This window comes from Balearica regulorum, chromosome 25 (assembly GCF_011004875.1).
Source record: "Balearica regulorum gibbericeps isolate bBalReg1 chromosome 25, bBalReg1.pri, whole genome shotgun sequence".
Taxonomy (NCBI): Eukaryota; Metazoa; Chordata; class Aves; order Gruiformes; family Gruidae; genus Balearica; species Balearica regulorum.
In genome coordinates, this window is record NC_046208.1 from 4,729,757 (window position 1) to 4,754,983 (window position 25,227).

The 25,227-nt window shown below is 44.9% G+C and overlaps 3 protein-coding genes across 9 annotated transcripts in view; 1 reads left to right on the plus strand and 2 right to left on the minus strand.

The window, feature by feature from the left end:
* OARD1 (O-acyl-ADP-ribose deacylase 1) overlaps nucleotides 1–16,988 on the plus strand; it is an 18,656-nt gene extending 1,668 nt beyond the window's left edge. For 6 of the 7 annotated variants that reach the window (XM_075776091.1, XM_075776092.1, XM_075776088.1 and 3 more), the window contains exons 2-6: nucleotides 33–100; nucleotides 649–793; nucleotides 946–1,004; nucleotides 1,304–1,416; nucleotides 1,710–3,188. In XM_075776091.1, coding sequence (XP_075632206.1) covers nucleotides 33–100; nucleotides 649–793; nucleotides 946–1,004; nucleotides 1,304–1,416; nucleotides 1,710–1,812 — 488 coding nt within the window. In that variant the 3' untranslated portion in view covers nucleotides 1,813–3,188. Of the gene's footprint in view, nucleotides 1–32; nucleotides 101–648; nucleotides 794–945; nucleotides 1,005–1,303; nucleotides 1,417–1,709; nucleotides 3,189–16,023 lie in introns of those variants that run through there. The other variant, XM_075776089.1, reaches the window with a different exon arrangement.
* On the minus strand, nucleotides 4,139–12,823 carry APOBEC2 (apolipoprotein B mRNA editing enzyme catalytic subunit 2). The gene is made up of 3 exons (XM_010312714.2): nucleotides 12,465–12,823; nucleotides 4,986–5,533; nucleotides 4,139–4,381 (listed from the first exon to the last, which is right to left on the minus strand). Exons 1-2 carry the CDS (start codon nucleotides 12,590–12,592, stop codon nucleotides 4,993–4,995), a joined length of 669 nt encoding a protein of 222 aa, XP_010311016.1. The 5' UTR covers nucleotides 12,593–12,823; the 3' UTR covers nucleotides 4,139–4,381; nucleotides 4,986–4,992.
* A 2,774-nt stretch (nucleotides 16,989–19,762) lies between the features above and the next one.
* Nucleotides 19,763–24,737, minus strand: TSPO2 (translocator protein 2). Its single transcript, XM_075776095.1, has 4 exons — nucleotides 24,575–24,737; nucleotides 22,735–22,941; nucleotides 22,159–22,297; nucleotides 19,763–21,207 (listed from the first exon to the last, which is right to left on the minus strand). Exons 2-4 carry the CDS (start codon nucleotides 22,905–22,907, stop codon nucleotides 21,025–21,027), a joined length of 495 nt encoding a protein of 164 aa, XP_075632210.1. The 5' UTR covers nucleotides 22,908–22,941; nucleotides 24,575–24,737; the 3' UTR covers nucleotides 19,763–21,024.
* Between the last annotated feature and the right edge of the window lie 490 nt (nucleotides 24,738–25,227).

Consider the following 25,227-nt stretch of genomic DNA (forward strand, 5'->3'; position numbering starts at 1 on the left):
CTAATAACTCTGTTTCTCTGTCATCTTTCCAGCCACAAGACTCTTCACCATAGCCCACGTTACCATGGCCACCCACTTTTCCAAGGATCAGGAGGAAAGAGTGCGTAAAAAATGGGTTATCTGGGTTACCGCTGTGATACGTGTCTCTGTAAAGGGACATTCCTGTCCTCCTAATAACGTGGCAGCTGGCTGTACCACGTAGCTTTTTGGAGGAAAGTGGCTGATATAGCTAAATTTCTTGTGCTTTTGTGCTTACATCAGTGATGCAGATGCTGTAGAACAGCACAGAGCTTACCTGCTTGACCAAATGTCTGGAAAATCCAGCACTGACACACTGAGAGTACGCTGAAGATGTGCACTAATCCACTTGTACTCTCTATTACAGAGTTTTCCTTTTTGAGCATTGATTTTGTAAAATTAACTGCTGAACTGGCATGTGATACTCATAACAGATCTTGAAGAAAAGATGGTTATCTCTATATTGGGTTTGTAATTCATGCCAACACGTTTACTTGTGAACTGCATCTTAAAGCCTTACGCTCTTTATTGTACAGGCTTGCCATATTCCCTGTTATCTGTGTTTTCGGTTATCAGAGTCTGTGCTATTAGCTTATTTTTATTTACCCTTCTGTTTCTGCTGTTTTCCAGATCAAGTGTGTTAAAGGGGACCTCTTCTCATGCCCCAAGACGGACTCATTGGCCAATTGCATCAGCGAGGACTGTCGCATGGGTGCAGGCATAGCTGTTCTTTTTAAGAAAAAGTTCGGAGGCGTACAAGAGCTGTTAGATCAACGTGAGTGATACACGTGGGGTGGACGTGCAGGAGCTGAAGGGAAAACCTTGATTACCAGCAGTAAGGGTATTCCAAGCTACTTGGGGTGCAGAGGGAATTATGTAGTGGAATGTAACTGCTTTAAAAATCCCTTCTTAATTTCTTTACTTTAGAAAAGAAGACTGGGGAGGTGGCAGTCCTCCAGAGAGAGGACCGATACATTTATTACCTGGTAAGAGTGGGACATTACTCAGGTGCTTCGAGGTGTGAGATGTATTACTCAAATACTGCTAGTTGAGGAGAAGCCAAGTAGTCTTGTGTATGAATATTTTAACTTGAAATGGACAGAACTAGCTGCTAAATCAAACTCTTTTAAGCTGTGAAACATAGTAGTTCTTCCAAGTCTTTTTCTCTTTACAGTAAAAAGTCTGGGTGTGGAGTTTCAGAGTTGTAGTGGAATACTTTTTTAAAACAAAGTAGTTGGCAGTGATCGTGCCAAAGTCACAACTGACCTTTTACATTTATACTTAGATTACAAAGAAGAAAGTTTCTCACAAACCAACATATGAGAATATGCGAAAGAGTTTAGAAGCCATGAAAGCTCACTGTCTGAACAATGGGGTTACTGACATTTCCATGCCTAGGTAAGAAAATTAGTTACTGTGGTGTAAATACTTTGGTGTTTCTTGAGTAGGCGGATGTTTGGGAGATGATCCCTTGCTGTGAAATAAGAGTTCAGGTATCCACTTCTGTTCAAATTGTGCATACGAAATTTGCATTTCCCAGTGTGTTTAAATGATAGCAAAACGTGTAGGCTTGGTTGATTTATGGTGAGCTGTATTAGTGCCGGATAAAATTGTAGCTGCTTGAAGGGCTAGTTGTTCGCAGCATACTCCAAGAGAGGCCATTACAGCGGTTTTGATGTCTTATTTTCCAGGATTGGATGTGGACTTGACCGCCTGGATTGGAATAAAGTTTCAGCGATACTTGGGGAAGTGTTTGAAGACACAGATATAAAGATCACAGTTTACACTCTGTGAGCAAAAGAGTTTGAGAGCCCCGTTGCCCTTGCTTTCAGAAGTGGAAACCTGTTAACTGGTGAGGGAGGAAACTGCATGCTAGCACACTGTTCCTCTGAGCGTAGCTCGTTCTTTTGTTGTCAGTGGCAGTGGCTTTTAACAACAAGAAAAGCTCCAGAGCAGCTAATTTGGGATGTAGTGTTGAAGGAGCCTGTGAGGAAGGCAGAGGTGGTGTGGGAACCCTGGGGCCCACAGGGCTTACTGTCCCAGTAAGCCACCAGATGTCACTGGTCCTCCACGGAGCATCTGCCTGTGCTCGAGCTTCTCCTTAAAGGTGACAGTTCCTGTGCAGAGTGAAATTGGAGCTGTCTGCTGCTTAGGTATTTGTTGGTTTGTAGTTACGGTTGATAGCGATGAGGTGTGGAGCCCTGTCACTTTTTTTTTTTTAAAGCTTTGTGATGTTCGTCTCTAGCATACAGTTTACTTTGTTACAGGATTAAAAACTTAATTTCTACCTTCTGGCTACAGATACTTTTTGTTAGGAGATTGTATGCAGTAAGAATCATGCTGTCAATGTTAAATAGCTCTCAGTGCTCTGCTGTCAGATCAGAGCACAGGCCTTTTGAAAGGCATGCTATGTCTGTATGCGGTATGGCTGTATTTTGGAGGAAAGCTGGGTTTTGAAGGGGAATGCAGGAGATGTGTAAAGACACCTGGTGGGTGCATTTTATACCATATCGTTAGTATAGTCTGCAGAACTCAGTTTTCTGAGAATGTTCACACGTGAATGACTGTGCTGTTAGAAGTCATAGTGTGGAGTTTAAGGTTTGTTTTTCATATTTCTTTGTTTTACTGCATTTGTAGTTTAGCTGTTACATGTAGGTTGGTGTTTGATGTCACCAAAAGCAAATCAGTCACACAGTTTATCAGATCATTGGTAAACACTTGATTTTTCAAAGTTTGGTTCCAGTACTGAAGAACAACCTTATATTCCACATTTCCTTTATGTGTGTTTTTTCCTACCCTCCTATAATAACAGATCTTTTTAACTTCTCTCATACTGAATACCCAGAAAAAATACCCAGAAGAAAAAAACAGATATGTTGAATAAACCTAAAAGATGGGACATAACAGTTGAGAAGTTTGTAGCACAACAATAGGGTTCCTAATTTTTTTTCATGATGTAGTGAATGGGTAGAGCGTTTTCTGTTCTGTGGGTTAATCTGTATTGTGTGGTTTCTTTGCTGACGCAGATCTGCAAATCCTGTTTATGTCTTTAAGAACTTCATAATATCACTCTCCCCCTTTGTTGACCATCCTTTGTAAACTTGGTGGATAATTGCTGTAGCTAAATACACAACTGGAAAAGTAAATAAACTCTCTAAGACGAATTGGAACTTGGAGTATTGAATTGATTAAGAGTGAGCATCAAGACTGCTTATTGATTTAGTCATTATGCTTATTTATGTTTCTTTTTTAGATGTAGTGGCAAAGAGATCAAATCCACCATGGCTCCACAAAGGTGTTCTCATTGCCACTTGTTTTTTCTATCTTGAAAATTGGTGCCAGAATTTAGTGCTGTTTACTGGGGTAGGAGAGGGGTGCAGTCAGGAGTTTTGTGTGTGTCTAGTGGCAGTGACAGGAGAAACCAATGTGAACTGATGAGAACAACGAACCCGCTCTGACTCTTAGCTGATGAACGTCCCAGTGCCCCTTGTTTGGTCTGTGCCTTGTTTTATATGGAAAGTGAGAGGCCCATATTCTTTATCTCCCCCATTTGTATGTACTCTTGAAATTTTTTTGGCATACAGTAATTTTCCCTTCTCATCATGCTGCATTTCAGTGATGAGATATTTCATACGTGGCTGTCCCAGGATGTCTCACTTGTCAGATTGAATTTAGGACCTCTTGCAAAGAGAGGAGAAGGAATAAACAGTGCTATAGCTTTTGCAGTGGCTTCCAATTTTATTTCACTTTGCTTTTCCCAGTTTTATATCACAAACATCATTGAACAAGGGGAGAAGGAATTTGATGTATTTGAAATCAAGTACTTAGGGCTCTATCATAATTCAGAATAGACCAGTTAACCCTAATGTAAATCACAGCTCTGATTATTGAGGAGGACAGAGGAAGGAAACCTATTTTTCATCTTAAATCCCTTTCTTTTTAGTACTTTTGAAGTATGTACTTTCTAAATGCGTTTATCTAATTGGCAGCTTTGTTCTAAGAACTTTTCTTTTAAAGTAGTCCCAGTATGTGAGGCCTATGGTCTTTCCTGTAGGGCCACTGCAATCCATCTCTTTCAAAGCTTTAACCACACACTATTTTGCCTTTTTATTCCCCCCCCCCCCCCCATCAGCAGAGGCAGCGTGGGTTTGTTTGGGGTGGGGAGGAAGGAACAAAATAAACAAACAAAAAAAAAATCCCAAAGACCAAAGATCTGTGTTGTATATGTATTTGTAGTCCATCAGGGCCTAGTCTGGCAGAAGTTGGTTCTCTGTCCTGCTGGAATCAAAGCTTTGGAAAGTGGGAGCATCCCAGATGTCCAAGTCTGTCACATCTCTCTTCATAGATCTTTCCTGAATTGGTCCTGGGGAAGGAAAAAGGGAGACATATCAGCAGCTTTAAATGCTTTCATGTTTTATAGCTTAAATAGGTGACTCTTTAGTACCCCTTAAAAAAAAAAGGGGGGAGGGGAATTCTGCAATGATAACTGATTTCCTTTAGTGGTTGGTTTTGTCTGGGGGTTTTTTTGTTGGGTTTTTGGGTTGTTTTTGTTTTTTTCCTAGAGGGCTAGGCTTTGGGAGGTGGGGGAAATCCCCTTTTCTCTACATTCCTCCCACTGGTTCCACATGTGGGAATGTGGGGACAAAGAGGTATTCTTGTACCTAGTGACCCTTGTACCTTTTCAGTCTTTATTCCTGGAGGTATTTGAAGAGGAGGGGAAAAAAAACCCCACAAACAACCAAAAAAATCCCTTACATGCCTGCTGTGGCAGAGCCCGCTGTTACTACCCTCAAAGGGGTGAGGTGCTGCCTAGGATTATTTTCAGTGTTCAGATACAGGCAAAGCCAGCCAGGTACATGTGAGAGTAACAGTAACTGAAATTGCCTCTGGGTTATGCTTTTAACAGCCTGAAGGAAAAAGTGTAATACTAATAGGAGCTAGGTGAGCAAGTGGAAATCCTCGCTTACGTGAGCTTCAGTGCAAAATCTCAGCCAATTTTTCCTCGTAATACTGGAAGTTCTCTTGAATGTCCTCCCATGGCACGAAAGCCTTTGCTTCCTCGCCTTCTTCCTGCTCCACAAAGTTCTGCCAGACATACTCAAAGTCTTGAGGCTTCATAATCCTCAGCTTGCAGCCAGCTGATTTCATTTTTTTCAGGGCAGCTTGCATTTCTGGCTCTTCCCACATGAAGAGGCGTCCTACCATGATTGTCAGACGCAGATTCTTGTTCTTCTTTAGGGTCTCGGTTATCCGGTCGGCACAGGTCACGCAGGGACTGGAGGAGACGTACCAGGTGATGTTGTAGCGAAGGCTTGACTCGCACTTGGGTAAAATTGTGTTGAAGAAAGCCATTTCTGCATGGGCTGCTGCATGCTCGTCTTCCAGGTAACCCCGAGAAGTCACTGACTCTTTGCCTTGGGTCTCCAACACATAACACAGGAAGGTTTTGTTCCTGCCTGAGCTGTATTCCACGTTTCTGAACTGGAATTTGAAAAATATGGCTGGGAGGCGTTCCCTATAGAGAATGGAGAGGAGAGAAGCATCTCAGAGGCAGATAATAAAGGGCTATAGCATTGGCTTAGTTCCTGTGTGATCTTGGGCAAGTCGCTGCATCTATGATGGCTGTTAAACAGGAGATGCTGTTTAATAGGAGGATGAAAAATAATAAAATATTCAGCTAGTTTTACTGCGTAGTAAGGTTTCCAGGCCCATTCTCACTTAAGTCTTTTTCACTTAATTTTAATAAACTTGTACTGGGAATTTCTGGCACTGGCACTGAGGTATTTGAAGAGGAACTTGCTTCTGAAATATATTTCTTGAGACTCTGATATTTACTGTTAGTAAGGAGGGACAGCAATTGGCATTTTCCCAGTCTTAATGCACCTGTAGACTGAACTGTTCTACTGTTTTCTAGGCCATTAATACAGTTCTTTCAGTGTGGTGTTGGAATGTTAATCTGCAGTATCTGTTGTCCTAAATTAAGATGATAACTCTGGCATTGCTAATTAATGTTTTACCCCTGCTGCTTTTGCAGTCTGGATTTCCTCTGACTAGAGGGAAGCCTGACCACCTAGTTGCAGTTTTTACATGTTCTAGTTTTACTCTGTGTCAGCCAAATCCTAATATTCGATAGGATTATGTTGTGACTTTGGTTTAATAAAATATCTGAGATCAAATCTAACTTCACTGTGAAAGAGTGTGTTTCCAACTAAAGTTTGATAGCTGTCTCATAGATACTACTTTTTTTAATGTTGTGCACCTCTTCCATTCTGGGTTCCTAAATGAGCATAATCCAAAGTGAGTCATCGCAGTGAGTAACGTGTTTGCAGTTGTCTTTCACAGGTAGTCTGCTGTTATTTAGGGAAGTTAAAATTAGTCCCTTAAAATACTGTGTATAGCTTTTATGTGTTGCTGACTGAAGAGGTGCTATAAAGGATGGGAGTGAAGACTGCACAGAGTAGCCAAAGCCAAAGTGAAATAATGAAAAGTAGTAACACAACATTTCATTTATAATGCACAAGTAATCTTCTGGCATGTTGTACTCCTCTCATTTGAGCTTTAGGTGGACCTATAACCTTGATATTCCCAGTGAGGCAATAATGAATCTTTGTAAAACAGTAAGTGTCTTATTCATCCCTGTCTCATCTATAGTCAGATTATAATGTCAGGCCTCTCCAGGGGGTACACTGAGCAAAGGTCAGGAGAGATTCTCAGACTCTTGAAAATTTTAATTGGGGAGAGCAACGAGGCTGCAGGAGTAAGTGGCAAAGTGTCGTTCTGCTGAGAGGAAAGAAAATTTGTGATGCAACGTCTCACAAGATGTCTCCAGAGATAGTGGAAGTGAATGGCATGGAAAAGAGTGAAGAGAATCAAAATTGGTGTGTTATGCTCGCTCAGCAATGTGGGAGCAAGAAGTGGACGTACTCTTAATTGGTTAGGGGGAAATGCCAATAGGAGCACACTGAAAATGTGGGATGGTCGCAGGTCAGGAATAAGGACTGGTCATGAAGAGCTGGATCTGATGCCTTTTAAAATGAGTGGATGTCTTCCTATAGAGTGCAATGGATAAGGCTTTGCTAGAACTGCATGAAAAGCCCGAAATAGGATGATATTCTGTGCAAATCAGAGGGATTGAAACGGGAATGTCTGAGCAGAAAGACCAGGGAACAGCACTTAGAAGTTCTGCATGTAATACCTGGCTGCAAATATTACATTACGTACTGTAAGCAAATGGCTTTTTGTTTAGAAAAGACTTGGAAATAGCGTGCTGTCTAAATACATAACTCAGAGTAAATGATAGCTATCATCAAGCTTCTTTGGCTGTGTTATTTTAAAAGTTTAAATACAATTTTCCATAAATGTTTAATTCCACTTACAAAATACCAGAAATTTCTCTTCAGTGTGTATATATTCCATGCTTGTCTTAACACAGCCAGGAATTTTCTTGCTGCCAAAGTCCTGTGGCATTTTTGGCATGTGAAAAAGTTAAAACATAAAAGAACACCCTCTCTATTTAATCTTTTATGATACTACAGTAGTATCTAGGGTCCTTTTGGGTCTGCTGCACAGATTTGCAGTAAAAGGCCTGGAGTTACTATTCCCACTTCTGTTCCAGAGTTCCCAACAGCATGATTTTACAGATGAACAACTTCACTTGGAATATCAGTGTACTATACCAGCCAAATGGTGTGAGAGTCGATGCAGTTAGGTTGGCACAGTTGTACTTTGCACAGAGAGAAGAAGATCAGAAATCTTCCAAATCCAACAAGATGCACAAATCGGAACAATTTTGTTCACAGAATTGCATCTACACTGGGAATATCTACTGTTGCTGTCAGTCAAGGACCACTGTAGTTCTCACATATCATTGATGCGTGACAGTGGAAGCTTAGAGTACAAGTCTGGCTTTAGAGATTTTATGAGAAGCAGGTTTTCAGCTGCTCCTTAAACAATACAATTAAACCCTTAACGTTGTTCAGTTCTGCTTAGGTGAGATCTGCACGAGACAGGACTTAAACAATAGAAAAGCCTGTTTGGGAGCCTTCCATGCTATTGCTGGTTTAGCTGGCAGTGTATTAACAAGGGATGGGAAGCAGTAGTGTGGATACAGACTTTTATTTTGATTAATGAGCAAATAAATCATGCTGTTGTGGTATGATTTGGTCAGTGGTTCTCTGGTTTGCATTGAGAGTTTGCACAAGCCTAGACAGGGGAAACTTGCAGTGGCTTGCACAAGTTGTAATATACCCGGAAAGACTACTTTAACTTCCTTTTCGTAGCATTTTGACCTCTGTTCCCTGACGCTAGATGAATTAGTTACCTGGTAGAGTGAGTCTCTTTTTCTTTAAGATTAATTGCAACACTTCCACTGACTTTATTAAAGAGCATTATCAGACTCTAATTTAGCATAGTGCCTCTTGTTCCCTGAACTCCTTTCTCTTGTTCTTTGAGACACAAAAAAAATTCACATCCTTCTGAGAATAGCACTTTACCTGCTTTATATCCTAGATAATGAATGATGCTTTGGTTAATGATTTAATGAATCTTTAATTATTTCTTTGAAGACCAGCCATGCTGGGTTTGACAGAAGCCACCCATTGCCTTCTTTCAGAGCGAAGTTTGTAAAGCTACAATAAGTTGTTTTAAAATAAGTGTGTATTTAAATGTAGTGCATCAGAGTCACGTGGACGTTCATTCCTGATTTAACTCTCTTGACTGCAAAGCGATTACATCAGTGGTGAGATGGAGTCTGTATGTTTTGATTTTTAAACAGCAGTGATCTGTTGCAGGATGTGTTGACTCAGAGGCGTATTTAGTCAGGCCTTCTAGACGGATTTTATTGCTAATCATCTCGGCGTCTGTCTAATATTATCCGGGATGTTCACCTAAATCTGTCTTCCTAGCAACGTGGAGTATGCATCAGCTTAATAAGTTTCTGATAAAGGATATAAACAAAGCTAAGGGTGTTTTCCAAGTCTGTAAGTAGCTGGCTGAGAGCTTGGAAAACTTGCTGATCATGGGTACATAGGCAACCAGTGAGCTGTGTGTGCTAGTTAGCAAGAATCTGCTTAATCCCATGTAAACCAGAGCAGGGAGGACGTTTCGGCGCAAGTGTGAATTGTAAACTTCTGTCCTGACAGGGCTTAGCTGAGTCCTTGCTATGTTGTCTTCCCAGCAGCGGGGATTTGGGCAAGGTGTCTCAGGTCCTGTGAGTAACTGGAAAGCCCCGTAGCGAGTGATTCAGCAGTGAAGGAATGGGCAGGCACAAACCAGCCGCGCCGTAAGGCTGCACACATACTGAAATGTGTGAAATGCCGTATGCTGCATAATCTCACCTTTGAGTTACAGTGTGCTTGGCAGATGACTCTCATAACTTATCGCAAAGTGAAGTATTGCAATTGTATTGTTTATTACAGTAGATTAGAACTCTTTCCAGACAACCGAGCATCAAAATACAGCCCTGAAATAGCTGTGTCAACTACTACAAAGCAACTAAGCCAACTTCTTTGGAAACTCAGGTCTAGCTTTGAATAGCTTCCTGACCGTTCCTGACGAAATGACTAATTCTTGCCAAGCCTATTTTCCCAGATTTGAATGATGGGTGCTGTACAAATATTAACATTATCCCTATTCTACCCATTGAGGCAGAAACCTCAATCTGTAAGAATGGTACTGGACTGAAGAGATAACGTGCTCTGAAGTTTGCTGAGCTAAGGTAGGCTGGAGGAATACAGCAGCTGCCCAGCATGACCCCAGTGCTGGAGAAGAGAATTAGAACTTCTAATGACAGAATAAAAATGTGGGATTATCTAAAAGATGCTGTAAACTAGTAGGACATACTCTTTAGTTTAAATATTTTTTCAATGACTATTTATACCATGGTCTTAGGTTATTTGAGCTGATAAAACAATGTCCTTTTGCTCTCTGACAACTGTTCACAAATAAACACGTGCATGCTGGCTCATTGATTATCAAAAGTCTGTAATGATGAACTGTAACAGGAACTAAGGATTTATCACTGCTAGGAGAAGCCTCATTTACACCCTGGGGAAAGTATAAATAAACGTGTCTACTTAAATGTCATGAAATGTACACAGATGGGACTTATATTTACCCAGGACTGTGTTGAGCCAAATGTTGACAAAAAAGGGGTTCATATTCTTAAGCAGAGTGATTAGGTTCCCAGTGTTTTTTCATGTAAGCCAGGCTCCTTAGAGCTATGAGCAACAGCTTGAAAACTTGGCTGTGTCATAAGATGCCCTTAACCCAAGGGCTAAAACTGAAATGCAGTGTAATTGAATTCAAGTGCTTCCACAGTTGCAGTTACGTTTTTTCTGATAATTCGCATAACTGGCTTTGCTGTCTGAAAACTTGTAAATAAGTGGAAAAATCCAAACAGTGACCATAGCAGGTCGAGGCACAGTCTGTACTCACAGGGTATTTCTTCAAACGAAAGTAAAAATTGCTGGATTTTTCTGTACCTCTTTCAGGATACTTTAGGATTTCTGCTTTACTTCCTCATTCTCACCTTTAATAGCCAGCATATTAGTAATAAACTAATACTCGGAAGAGACTTGGTCATGATTCCTACAGCAATTCACCAGGTATTTACAAGCACTTTCCAAATAGTGTGACGAGGACACTGTAAATACTTACATACTGACAGCTCCATGGTCCCTCACCAAATGGCTGAGCGCTTTCATTTCAGAAACTTAAACTCCTGTCCTGCTTGGTGAATGTGAAAATCAGCTGGTACCAGCTTAACGTATAGTGCAGACTTCACATTGTCCCTGGAAATGTGTTACTCAAGGCTTCCTTGCATCACTTGCTGCTCTCACTCTACTACCTCTGTGCCAGTGCGGTTCCAGAAGCACCGCTCGCTCCTAAGCCTCGGTCGGGTAAGATTTCCTATTGTTGCCCCTTTCTGCAAGCACATGTCATCCCTCACGTTCCTGCTGCCACCTTTCCAGAGCAGAAAGTAGTGTCATTTCAACAAATAATTTCATTGCAGGATGACACTAAGTAAGTATTTTTTGTCTGTAATTAGACCACCAATTCCTATCCAGGTTGTTTGGGTTAGGTTTGAAGATACCGCCCAATTCCTTAGCATTTCTAATGGCAAGTTGAGTGCGCTAAGGCTGAAAAAAAATCTAATTTCCTCATTGAGATTCATTTTAGTACATGTCTTAAGTGTCTAGAAGTTGTCACCATATGTGTCATTGGTCCAGTGACTTATATAAAAATTTTTGGTGTCTTAGCTCTGTTCCTAACAGGGTGATGTGCTTTTCTTTAAAATCACTGCTCTAGCAGAGGTGTATTATTTCCGTGATTGTGTATGCAGACACCAAAGGCTGTGAACAGCCCCACCCCAATAAGTGATTTTCAGAGCAGGCATATTTTAAGAAAATGGTTTTTCACCCTTGTGCAGGAATGTAACCCAATTGTGTGAGATCGGACATAGGCGCTGTCCTGCCTCATGCAGTGTTTTCAGAAATGCCAGCCAAATTATATTTGCAGAATCTTTCTTACCAGTGAGCACGTCACAGGCAGAAGGATTCCAAGTGGGATTTTAAGAGTCTGGCCTGAGCTTTACGTTCAAGCAGCTGGAAAAAATCTTGAATTTGGTTTATGTGCTGGGAGCACTGCCTTGGTGACTGCTAAGGGAGACTAGAGGGAAGAATGACATAAGGCATCTTACTACTACTACAATGAGCACTTTGGAATGCTTAGAGATAACAGATTATAGAGGTTTTTTCTAGTTGCAGCTGTCAATTATGTCTGACAGAGTTCGGCTTCCTAGTAGATCTCTGTTTTATCTGCCTTTTTCAAAGGCCAGGCTCACTGGAGCAAAAGGAGCTGCTCGCTGCTTTGCTGTCTTGAAAACTGCCTGTTGTTTTGGTGCCTTTCTGCGAGTTAGGCTTTTTGAAAGTCCGGTTCCAGCTGTGGAACCCTTGAAAATGTAGGCTTGAAAAATCTATGCCTTAGGTCCATAAAGCAAAGCAGCCATAGCAGGGGTATTTTTCCTAATCCACAGATAGAGAAACTTTCAGACAAGAGCCATTGATCACACCAAGAAATCAATATTCAGTGCTCGTAAGGGCTGATTCCTTCCATCCCGATATCATCAGGCACGTGATCTCGTTGCAGTCAGTGGGACTACTTGCGCTGGAAGGGAATCAGTCAACACTATAAAAACAGACCTGCTCGTATAAAACAAACAGATTTGTTTGCCTGCCTGGCGTGAATCTGTCCTCTGTAAAACTCGGCAAAACTTTTAGCAAAATCCCACAGTAACGCAAGCTGTACTTAGACCATTTAAGGGTATTCAGAAATGCACTGGCTGAAGATGCTGTCTTTAATGACCCAGCATAAGAAATGAGGCAGAGACCTTTGAATGTCCCCACTTCACACTCTTGTACCCTCATATTTATATCTGAACCTCTTACCCTGTGACGATTTCAAATGGTGGCAGGTCTTCCCGCTTCAACTTCTTCTTCTTTTTTTCCTCGCCCTCTTCTGCGTTGTCAGGTTCACCGTTCTGGGTGTTGCTGGGCTCCTCCTGCTTTTCTGCCATCCTCTTGGGTATAGGGGTATTAAATTATGGGGAAAAGAGCGATTTCTGAGAGCTCTAAGGGAGAGGAGACAGCAGAGGGAGGAGGGAAAAACAGAGCTGGGAGTTCCTGCACTAGGCGCAGTTGTCAGGAGCTAAATATGGAACAAAGCAGCAATGATAGAGGCTGGATGGGGTAGGATGACCCAGGGCTCTCAGATGTCGCCTCCTTCCCTTGCTTTCTCTAGGTCTTTTGAACAATCCCTCTTGCTCCCCTTTTAATTTAAAATTAAGTGACGACTTCACTGTGGGCGGGTTAAGCAATGGGTGGAAAATCCTGGAAGCATAAGTATCTATTTATCCATTAGTGTGACAGATAGCTGGCAAGGCGCAGGGCTGGCAGCTTTTCCATCTACCTTCTTTTGCCAGTTTATTATACTGCTGACCTTGAAGGACCACTGGTTTGGCTCAGGCAAGAGGGGAAAGGGGCAATCCCCATTCGGTTTGCTGAAAAATCCCATTGCTGATGGATTTGGCCTGATGGGCCGCCCAGAGCATCGCGGCAGGAGTGCTCAGAGGAGCAGAGATGTGCTTTTCCTTCCACCCTGCTCGTCCATGCAGGGACACTGAAAACAGGAGCTGAACAAGGTGAAATATTGCTTGTTGAAGTTGGTGTCAGATCCTACTGGTGTAAATGCAAGCCAGAACCTTATCCCAAATATTTTAAAGTCAGCCTTATAATTCACAGTGGGGCAGTGTTTCTGGAGCAGGGCAGTTCCAAGTGTGTGCGCTGAGCATCTGCCTGTTGTTCTGCTTTTTTTCTCTCTGTCACCTGAATGTTTGAAAAGTGCCCAGCATACTGGGAGTGGTGACATAGCTAGTTAAGAGTCAGAATTGAAAACTGCTGGGCTTAGTGGTTCTTGCAGTATTTCTTTGTTTCTTTCACCTTTGCTGCTGTAGAGGATGCAGATGTTGAACGAGTGATTGCCTTGGAGCCAAAGAATTGGACAGAGGTGCGATGTGAAGTGAGGGGTGTGTGGTTGTGCAGTAATAACTGGGACTGGTGTCACCAGCGTGCTGAGGACACGGTACTGGAGGCGTTCTGGTAAGGACTGGGGTTTGCTTGAACTAGGGGGGGTGTGGGTTCTGCCTTCCATACAAAGAGGCATGAGAAGGCCTATAATGTTTTATTGAGACGAGTTTGGGATGTTTGGTTTGCTCGGCACTGTATCAAGCGGGTTGCTTGAAGAGGGTGTGGTAACTTAGAAGGATGCTCAGGGGTAATGTAGCTTTCACGTGAGCTCTAAAAAGGGGTTTATGTTTGGGTTGGGGGGTTGTCCCTTTTTTCCTTCAGGATTATGTGAAATTCTTCCAATTTCTCACTCTAAATTTAAATCATTTAAAGTGTGTGTAAATCCCATGTGAGCCAAGCCTAATGAAAACCTGAGTAAGATTTTTCTCAGAGACTAATCCCGCTATGCCATGAGGGTGAAAATAAATGGAAAACATGTAGCTGTGCAGAACTCCTGTCTTAGCCAAAGCATATTGGAAATCAAATCTCCAGTATCTTGGGCTCTGCACTTAGTTCAGAACCCACCGCTATCAAGATTTGGATAAATATGAAATCTTAAGCTATATTTGATTGAGTATTCAGCCTGCACTTAGTGGAAAACCTGCTCTTAGTTAGAGGAGGATAAACTGTATTCCGTAGAAATCAAATAGGTGTGAATCCAGCTTTGAGGCCAAACTTGGTCTTTGTGATACTGTAGTCAGCTCATTCAACTTTAGAGGGGTCTGTACCATCACAAAGTGAAATAAATTTATGCCATTGGGCAGCTATTTTATTATTATGGATAATAACTAATATATTACCATAGATAATTTATTCTGGCTACTCTTTCAAGCCCCCTTGTTAATGACAGCCCGCCTTGCTGTGCTACAATATCCTTTGTAGGTTTTCATTAGTAACATCACCGAAACGTGGTCGCTCCGGGGACAGAGCTCCCTGTTGCTCCCACACTGTTTGCTAGTGACGGGGAGTTGTTTATTTGGTGACTGACACAGCTGACATGGAGAGTATTGTGACAACAGTGCAATCAAGGATTTGACAAGTTCCAAGACATCCTATCCGTGGAACATATATCTTTCACTTTCACGGTGCAGAATTTTATTTATTTTTAAGCTTAAAATACTTTCCTGGAGGGCAGGTGTAGTGTTTTTCCCCTTGCACGGTAACTATGCTCAAATTCCAATTCCCCTGTCCAATTACTCTCACCTTTGACATTTCAGGCCGTGTTTTTGGGGATGGGAATCCTCTCTTAATGAGTGACAGCTTGTTTCCTTCTTGCCCTTACACTTTAAAGAAGCATTCCAGCCCCTCTTCAGTCCCTCAGACCCGCTTTTCTTTATTTTTGGAAGCTCTCGACGGCTAGGCTCCCATCTTTCCTGCAGCCTTTGGCTGTCACTGGCCGGGCCCCTCCGCAGGGCTCGGGGCTGAGCTCTAATCTAATCTCGGGAATGTGGCACGGAGACTCTGCCCCCGTCCAGCCCTTCCCCAGCTGCCTCGCCGCTCCATCTAGGGCAGTGCACTGAATAGTCATGATCCAACCCCTGCAGTGTCTGCCTGTGCCAAAAATATAAAGGGACACCACTGAGTTGCTGTCAATCTGACATTTTGCATTAGAGCCACAGGAATGAAAGCTTTGATCAATTTTGTTGGGTTGTTTTTAAGTGACCCTAGTTCCCCTGAAGTGCGCACGTGTGTGCAAGAGCGCGTGTGTGCATGGGCCTAATGACTGCAGCCAGCGATGGAAATATTTTTCCGTCGGCTAGTTTGGAGAAGGAGCCGGGGCACGGTGCTGTGGTGCCGGGGATGCGGTTAGCCTCACACAAGGACCTCCCAACGGCACTTTGGTTAACTAAAATCACTGCGCTTGCCAACCAGCACTTTTTATTGAGGTTTCCCTCCACCATCCCCCTCTCCCCACTGATGTAATGGTTTATTTAGTCAACTATGAATTTCATTCTGCTCAGAGAGCCCTGCGCAGCGGGATCGCTGTTCAGCCACAGAAGATCCGCACGCACATCGAGTCTTGCGCGGGGAGAATGAGAACTGGCCCCTTGCCTCTGCCCGTTCGTTCGCCTGGGGCAAGGGCGAAGCCACGCTTGTTCCTGGCGCGGCCCCGCGGGCTCTGCCTGTGCCCACCACGCTGGATGCAGCCGGGAGGCCAGGCTTTTCCCTCGGAGGTAATTCTCTTCAGCAGCTGCACGTCGTGCATGGGGAAACCTCCAATGACACAGCACAGCCCGGCGCCACAGCCCTGGGATCGGCCGCTGAGCCCACTCCATCCCAGTGGCACAACCCCAAGCTAACGTTTCCTGCCTGAGCCCATTCTCCACCCCGTGCCAGATGTTTCCCACAACATCTGGCAGTCTGTCTCCCTCTATTTTAAAAGGTCTGGCTTCACTGTGTTGGGGCATCAAGGCCAGAATGCCTGAGCAGAACTAGGTGGAGTAGTGGGGAGGAGCAGACCTCAGGGACACCAACCCGCAGTGAGAGTTGAAGAGCTGTCTGCGTGGGATGCTGCCAGCAAAGGCCACCGCCGGCAAGGCAAAGACGACAACCTGGTCTAGGAGAAGCTTTCTAGCTTTGCTGAAGTATTGGATATTAAGGTCTGATCCTGCATCTATCCAAGTCCAGAAGAGTTTCTCCGCTGACTTTAGAGACGTTTCTGAACAATCTGGTGACATTTTCCCCATCTTAAATAAGTATCTCACAGAGAGAGTGCTGTATTCCCTCGGCATATGTCCCAGGCAGGTCATCTGCTGTTCCTCTGGCTGTTCCTCTGGCTGCAGCAGGAGCTACTGGCCTGAGGTGAACAGGGCTGGTTTCCTGATCACAAAGGGGCAGTGGGAGAGACCCGGCTGCGAAAGTCCTTGCCAGGAAAAGGAGGTTTTTATTGCATTCTCGGGCTGGAGGAACATTTTTGGATCGAAGCGAGAGTGAAATAAGACCCCGGCTGTGTGAGTCATGGCTCAGCCGTGCTCTCTATTCCGGGGGGACAGCTGGTGGCACTAACAAAACATCTCCCTGGCTACATTGTCTGGCAGCAATCCCCCTCCTGCTTTTTCCAGCTGTAACTACCGTTACGTGATAAATAAATAAACACCCTCTGACAGTGATGTGCAGAGGCAGCTTTCCTTCTCGCGGGCTCTTGCCTGTCCCTCTCCTCCTGCGGCAGGACTGCAATGCCAAGATTTAAAAGAAGGGGCTGCAGCGTCCCAGGGGTCCGCTGCCCGCCTCCCTCTCCGCAGGGTGGTTGCTCCCTGTGTGCTACACCAGAGCTGAAGCAACACACGGTGCAGGCGGAGAGAAGCAATCGTCTCCCTCCCTCCTGCCTTACCTTCCCTGGCCGCGACCCCCAGCCCTCGCACGGCCGTTACCACGGGGCCGGGAAGGAGCAGGCGCTGCTGGCTGCCCGATTCCTGCAAAGCCCAACTGGAAGTTAACGATGGCACCAAGCAGCACACCCTCCTTCCTGCTGGGCTTCTGCGGCGGTTTCGCTGGGCGCAGTTCAAGGGGAAGGTCAGCCCCAACTGTGCTGCTGGTGCTCAAAGCCACAGGAATTTCTGTTCCTAATGGAGGGGTGGGGGGGGCTGCGGGCTGCAGTCTGGTCTCTGAAGTTTATGTGCACACTGCAGCAAATCCTCTCTAGTGTTTGACTCTATATTTTAACATAGCTCTAGACATCAACAAATCAATTAAAGTTCCTTACTGCTGAAGCCAGAGAGTTTTCTGGAACAGCTGGTAAATTATTGAATGAGACAAGGCTTAGGAAAAGAGACTGGACTGAACGGCAGAAAGGTTTTGTTTATGCACAAGTATTGTGTACCCAGCAGCCGGGGATGTGCCCTTTGGGCTAAGATCAAGTGTAACAATCAGTTTAATATCAGATATGTCTTTCTGGAAAGACTGGTTGAAGTTTGAAGAGAGGGATCATCATTAGGCATGGTGATCTGAGAGATGGCTCTGCTCTCGAAATGCCACGACCCCATGAAAGCTGTCACGAATGCACGGCCTTTGTCTGAGTCACTGCTTGAATCATGTAAACCGTGACATGTCCCACCGTGGGTTATGAATGTTCCTGAGGCTGGCTGGGACATGATATCCAGTCCATAAGCTAATTTGGGGGGGTTGCTAAGGTGATCCAGCTGTTGCCACCTGGTTCATGCTGGCATAAGCAAAATGTCCCAGTGCTCCTTCTGGAGCCTCGGGGGAAAAAGGGTCCCTGGGGAGGATGGTGTGCAGCAGGGAGGAGAGCCCCGAGCTCATGCACCACAGACCTCGCGGGGAATCCCCTTTCTTGGAGGCAAAATTTCATTGATTTTTAACAAGCCAGTTCCTAACTGTGCTTTGGATTTCTAGCACCTCGCTGTTTTGGTTTTCTGCTCTTCCCTCTGGTCTGTTTGTAACACAGGGATGGATCCACGTGCTTGTTCCAGCCATCGCATGAGCAGGAGCACAAGCCCCGTTATGCAGCACGAATGGGAAACCAGGACCCCTCTAGATTCACAAGGGCAGAGGCTGATTTTGGTCTGCACTGCACAGTGTAACTGAGAAATTTTCTCAATGACTGACTGTCTTTGAAATGTCATTAAAGTTATTTTTATGCAAAAGGTTTTAGTGCATCTGTCTAAATAGCAAATACACAAATGATGCTTTAAATATTAATACAAGAGGGTGCTTTGCTGAATTTGTCAATTGATTTCAAGCTATTATGTATAGTACACGTAGGAGCATTTGCTATTTTTGCTGCCTGCAAGAAAATGCAAGTAGCAAAGAGAAGCTATTGGTGCGCTTATAGGTGCACTGGAAGGAAGAGGAACTGAAATGAAGATGAGAACAAGTCAGCCAGTCACACCAGTTGGGAAAACGGGGACGGCAAACATGAAAAAATCAAAAGAAATCTATTACTCTTAATTCCAGATTTTCCTTTACCTGCAGAGAAAAATGGGAGGAAGGGGAAAGAGGACTAATTTATGAAAGCTGATCAAATATGTATCCATTTATTTATATTTGGAAATGCTATTAAAACGTTGCAGGTTTGAACCAGATCTAGAGTGACTTACCAGCTTAAATGTGACGTAAGTAATACTTTTTCCCCTTTTCAAGAGCAGAGATCACTGTAAGGACTTGCGTTATTCCCCCCCCAGCTGCATTAGGTGGCCCTGCTCATCCCCGCTCCTCGTGGCTTTGCTGTGCCGGCTGGGAGAGGACAGGCATAACGATGCTCAGACACCCTAAATCATTCTTAACTCCTCTGAATTGAATCTCCAGCCCAGATATTAGCTTCTTTTTAGGGAGAAATAATTTATGTCTTCCTGTCCTTTGGCATGTGGCTTTCTGGAAGACACAGATGAGACATCACTGTAAATAAGCTCAGTGGTAACATGCAGTTATATAAAGCCCTGGAATATATAGGATTTAGGATTTATTTTTTAATGTAGCTTATGATCTTTCTAGTGCTGCTTGCAGTGCTCATGGTTTATAGTCCTACCCCTGCTTACAGCCACTTCTATCCAATGGCCTGTTCTTAGGCAGGTTTTGCTCGGGAGATTACAGCAATACGCTTGCAGCAGCAGTCCTGTATCAAGGTGTACTGTAGCTAGAAGGGAAAAATAATGGATGGGATCAAAATGACAGCACAAGATATACAGCCAAATTTTAAAAAGGCACTACAAGTTTCAGCTGCTCTCAGCTACTGGTATTTGTTTCTTTTGGCTCCAGCTTTCGGTCATGCTGAGCACCCAGCTCTGCCGTTTACATGAGCTGGACCTGAGAACATTCAGCATCTCTCAAAATCAGGCTTGATGCAGGAAGGACCCCAAACCCGAGGTTACAGCTTCCTTACCTGGACACTGTGGGTGAAGAGTAATGGAGGAGCCTGTCGTCACAGGGATGCACCCCCAAGGGAGCATTGTCCCACCGTGCAGGGGCTGAAGGAACCTTTGGGACCCACACAGCCCTTTTACTCCTAACATGCACCCAGGAGTGGGTCTGGGCACCAGCGCCCTGCAGAGCCTTGCTGCCCATCCCCTTCCCTTTGGAGCCAGAGCACAAGCCTTGGACTCCAGACAGGATCCCCTGAGCTTTTGCAAACCTCATGCCAAACCAGTAAAACAAGAATAATTTGGATTTATTCTGCACACAAAAGTGGCTTATTTTTATTAAAAGCAAATACAATTTATTTTACAGCCCCAGCTAAGCCCTCCTACCCCCACCCTTTGCAAGTATACCCACAAACCTTAATCTACAGTCAGCTGCCAGGAAGAAGATCCACCTACCACTTTTCTTCACCTACATTGCTTCCATCAATTAAAAAATAGTAGTAAATATTCTCTGTACACAGCAACATCTAAGGTTCAGATTTATCAAAGGCAAGGCCCACAATAAAGGATGGACAAGAGCTAGTCCGTGCACCTTTTGTGTCTGATTCTGTCATGGCTTGGTCCCATTTCTCTAGAACTACTTGTATTTTAACCTTTCCTGATTAATAATATTCAGGAATGAAAGACTCTGGGACGAGATACCTGTACTGCATCTGACAGACTTGGCATGGGGCTTTTTGCCAATCGTGTAATTACAACCTGCAAGGCAGCGTGAGCAAGTTTTTAAATTGTACAAAGGCTCTTGTGTTTCTGTACTTAAAAAAAAATTCAAAGGCACGGATGTTTGTTTTTCTTTTCTGATGAGAAATAGCACACAGAGGTGGAAGAGAGATATTTCCTCTCAGGAGAAGCATTTGCATTCTAATCATTGCTGCTTTATCTTGGAGCACGAAACTCAAGAAGTGCGATACTCCACAAATAGAAGTCAAAGTGCTCAGTCTCAGATTGCTGCTTGCTCAGTGGCTGACAGAAAAAAAGTTAATGGTATAAAGCACAAACCAGGTGATACGAGAAAATGAAGCAACAGCACAAATAGCAAAAAAAAAAATCAAGTAAGTTCTTAAAAGTTGGTGTGCATGAGTGAAGGGCATTTTTGTTTGGTCCCAGAAGAGGAGACGGGATTTACCATGTGTGTGAACAAGTTCTGCTCTCTGGGAGAATGGCAGCAGTTTGAAGGGGGTGCAGGATTGCTACCCGGAATTACGCTGCTGTCATGAGATCCTAATTTGACTAATGGCATTTGACCTGGTTGCGTTAAGGTCACCATACAGTTTGTAGCCCCAAACTCAACAGTGCTGGAGAAACTAGTTCCCAGGGTAAGGATGTGGGGTTACTTTAAAGGAGCAATGGGTGCACGGGGCAAACCTTTCTTTTACAAGCTGTGATGAAGGCGGGAGGAGGCGGCAGGTTCTGATGCCTGTCCCAAAAATGAACCCCCCTCAAATTATTAGATCTTGGTTCACATCAGCATACTTTAGTTTCACAAAATGCCTTCATTTATCCTGATCTTATTCACTCTTCCCTGGTTTCTGCTCGGGGTTGTCCTTCCAGATGCGGATGGTGAGGCAGGTCGCCATGGCCAGCCAGCCCAGGTAGGGCACCAGCAGCAGCGCCGCTATCTTGTTGATGCGGTACCAGGAGCACAGCGTGCCTATCGCCAGGCCGTCCAAGCACAGGATGTCAACCAGGGCCTGCAGAGCAGAGAGAAGACAGTGACTCTGGTGCTCACTCCTGGAAACACGCAGCGGTCTTCCCAGCATGACCGCAGACCGTCCTACTCATGTTGGCGAGATGGAATAGGAACGGGGGAGCTTTAGCACTGATGGCTCTTTTAGCAAGCCTAAACCCCAGGACCTTGGCTCTGAACGCTAATCAGTGAGATTTGAACGTATCGCACCAGGAGCCAAGACTAATGTTAATTCTTTTTTCATTATTGAGTTCTGCAGATTAATACACTGTTTGTGACAATCGGTGTCCCCTTCTGCTGATAACGCCTATGCAGACAGATCAGAAACGTGCTTATGTTAGTACTGATGGCTAATATCACTTATCAAACTTTCTAAACATACTTTTCATCCACAGAGTGACAAAATTCGGATGGAAACAATAGTCCTACTCTGCGCCTCCGTCACCTCCTGGCCCTGGCACCTCAGGTGAGTGCTTTTTGAATATATCACAAGTCCAGCCCTGCCGTTCCTTACCTTTGTGCACATCCTCTAGCAGGCTCTGCAGGGCACAGGGCATTGTATTTGCTCGATAAGCCACTCACAGCTAACGTGCCCCCCCAGAGATGCTAACCGTGCTGCTTGCCGGCGCAGGGTGTGACTCCCAGAAGGACTTATCTCTAGCCCCGAGTCCTTAACTCGGCGATGCAGCAGCGGGACTATCGGCTCCCCGATCTCCCGCCCTGCTCTGCTCAGGCCGGCTATCTGCGAGGCAAGAGCAGGGCGAGGGGTGGAAGGGACTGATACCATTGTCTAGAGCCAGGTGCAGCGTGAACTATATCTGAGCAAAAGCTCTTCTTGCACCTCTCTTTACAATTGCATAATGCTAGTTAGAAAATCTCCAAACGACCCCAAAACCCGTGGCAGGGAGACCAGCAAACAAGCCTCCAGCGGATGAATGGTGGCCGGATACGTTACCATCTTCAGGTTACGTGCACCAAAGAAGAAGGGAGGCCAAGCCCAGTTCAAGGCCAGCTGAGCCCCATAGAGGCCAAGCGGGATGAGAGCTTTGCTGCTGCAGCCACCCAGGTCATTCCATATCAGGTAGGAGGCATAGCTGTGAAGAGGGAAGCACATCAGTGTTCACAGCGAGTAAACCCCTAGTACAGACAAAGTCTTTTCATGTAAGATCGTTTCGCAACGAGAGATTTGCAGGACAGCTGCATCCGTGTCCCGTGCTGCTCTCAAGCCTGTGTCACACCTGCGTGGCCCGTGCAACGTCCCCAGCACAGCGGCTGGTTTTAGTGTCCGTTTACAAAGCTGAGCACGGGCTGTGTCCCTGGCCGAAAGCATTGCCTGCAGCGTGAATCTGAGGAACTCGGCCCAGAATTTGGCTCAGGCTGTACTTCATCTGCTGGCAATGAGCACCCCTGACATGCCCCGCCGATTCGGGTACAAGGGATATCCCAAAAGCAAACGGAAGAGTTGGAAATGTCTGTTCTTCCCTGCACCAGAGGCAGCGGGATGAGAGAGGGAGCGGGAGGCGGAACTTACCCCATGCCGGTGTACAGGACAGTCCAAGCGACAGGGAATATTTTGCGGGGTGGACACCATGAAGGTTTTTTCAGCTTCTCGTACCAAACAGGAATTTCTTTTCGATTAATGAACCAGCCAAGGAAACCTCCAACATGAGGCAGGACAGTGAAACCAACAGTATAAGCCCACATCCTTCCTTGGTGGCTTGAAGTAGCCCTTTGAGTGCTGTAAGTTAAAAACAATAATTGATTATCACTGTAAAAGGACATTTTTTTCCTACTTTGATCTTTCAAGCTTTTTCTCTAATTGCCCATATTCCACTTTAGTCTCTAAGGCAGAAGGTAAGTATTAAATATTGTATTCAGCTCTGCTGACTCCCCTCTGCCCATCTCCCGAGCTCTGAAATAGGGGTAATTATTTCTGTCACGGTTACATTTTTCCCCTTGATCTACCCAGCAAAGTGCCTCCCCCCTGCTATTTCATGGCTTCTTACAATATTCGTGTGGCAGGGTTCAGCCAAGGCGGTTATATTCTTAGAAGACAAGACTGCAGCTACTTTTATCATTCCTCCTCTGGATGCCCAAGTCAGACAGCACACAAACTTTAATGTACATTCATGGGGGCTCCGCATCTCAGCAGAGCTGTTATCTCTCCTCTGCATGCGATTCAGAATATAAAACTGCAGACAGATCATGCCCAGAAACCCCCGTCCATTATGACTTCATCTAATTTTTCACCATGGATTTATATTTTAAATGAGGTCTATAACAAGACAACACCCTACAGCGAATTGCAAATGCTCAGTGAACCTCGTTTAATCCTCCCTGCAGTCCATGCAGGCGGAGGTGGATTCTCACCTCTGTAAACAGGTAAACTGAGGCACAAGAGTAGTTTCTTAATTTGCTCACAGTCATCGTCTTGCATAAAAGGAAGGAACATTTACTTTAATAATTACACTATGCTCCCAGACAAGGCAGCTGTGATAAGGATAACATCTAGCATTTTGTTCTCTGTCCGGGGTCTCCCCTGCCGTTATCCGCAGTAGCGCTCTGAACCTGCCAGTCTTTGCTCTCTGTATCCACCTGCCCTTGCGATCCGTTAAGGAATTAAACCCAAATTAGCATTCACTGGGGATAACACATAGGGTTTGCCAGGAGCACAGCAGTTTTGTGCAATCAGCAGAAGCGCAAAAGGCACCCGGACAAACGCGCTCGGGAAAGGTTGGGGTTTAGCAATGCAAGGAGAGAGAAGCAGGCACAGAAAATTCCCTCGCCCAGAGAAATGTCCCTGGCACCCTGAGCACCGGTCAGAGAAAGGGGGAGCAGGAGGAGAGGACTGATCTGCACAGGCATCTCTGTTTGGGATCTTAATTCACAATTAAGTCTGTGCTATATCCTATGCTAATTGTTATTATTATCATCATGCTACAAAGCATTCCTCTTTAGAAACGCGCGCCAGCAGCACGAGCCAATTTACACATCAATAAGGAACAAATACCCCAGACACCATCTCTAACAGTTCCTTTACCGGACAATTTATAGCTCTATTAAAGTGTCTATGGAACCAGAAAATCAAATGAACACTGAGAAAAATAATAGCTGTTAGTCCTGCTTTTAAAGTGTAAAACAGCACCAGCTGAGTTCTGGTTCCTCTGTAGCACTTCAGCAAAGAAAAACGGCAAAAAGTAGATTTTTTTTTTTTTCCCCCCTCCTCCCAACTCCTTTGCAGTTGCCAGACTAACCCGATGATAGACTGCAGAAGTAACTGAGGGTTGAAAATAACACAACACTGTTATAAACCCTTATTTTGTCTCTCAGTTGTTATAACCTGACGGGTAGGAGCTGTAAAAAGACCTTACCGTCTCTTACTGCCTTTCTCTCCCTTGCAAGGAAAAAGGGTTGGACATCCAAGGCCAGGCTCTGTCTAATGCTGGTGCTGCTATACAGTGAAGAAATTGTCGGTTGAGTTTTACCTAAATAGCAGAAAAAAGGGTGTGTGTGTGTGTGCGCCGGTGGCTGTATCAGATTACACAAGAGCCCACGTTCGGGGAGAATTACAGGAGATTTGGTGGTGGTTGAGCAACCGTGCGCGGGGCAGGACGGGCCAGCACCGAGGTGTGACATCTGAGGCTCCCGGCGCGGTCTGAGGACGAGGATCTCGCCTGCAGACCGGAGGGTGGCTGCGCGGGGCAGAAGCACCTTTTATCTGTCAGAGCGCGCAGCGGGCACGCGAAAGTAGAAATTAAAACGTGTCACGTACAAATGAACGTGGTAATTGTGCGAGAGCTTGTGCATAAGGGCTCAGGTCCCTAACAGCGGGACGTTTCTGCGTGTTACACGGATGTGAGCTCTGCCGATGTACTCCACCCGAGGACGGGTCCCAGAGCGTGTCCGTGGTGCGAGGGCAGGACAGGAGCCCGCTGCACGCGCGGGGTGTCCCTGCCACGGCCCCGCGCTGCTTAACGCCAGGCGCTTTCGGTGGTCGCCTGTACGCTTTTGGCTAAAAGGCACT

Excerpts from the sequence above, each read along its gene's own strand:
- TSPO2 (XM_075776095.1), bottom strand. The coding sequence starts at position 22,907 with ATGTGGGCTTATACTGTTGGTTTCACTGTCCTGCCTCATGTTGGAGGT. Across the intron at positions 22,298-22,734 it reads GTCCTGTACACCGGCATGGG|CTATGCCTCCTACCTGATAT; the intron begins GTAAGTTCCGCC and ends CCCTCTTCACAG. Across the intron at positions 21,208-22,158 it reads GTGCACGTAACCTGAAGATG|GCCCTGGTTGACATCCTGTG; the intron begins GTAACGTATCCG and ends TCTGCTCTGCAG.
- APOBEC2 (XM_010312714.2), bottom strand. The coding sequence starts at position 12,592 with ATGGCAGAAAAGCAGGAGGAGCCCAGCAACACCCAGAACGGTGAACCT. Across the intron at positions 5,534-12,464 it reads CCATTTGAAATCGTCACAGG|GGAACGCCTCCCAGCCATAT; the intron begins GTAAGAGGTTCA and ends CATTCTCTATAG.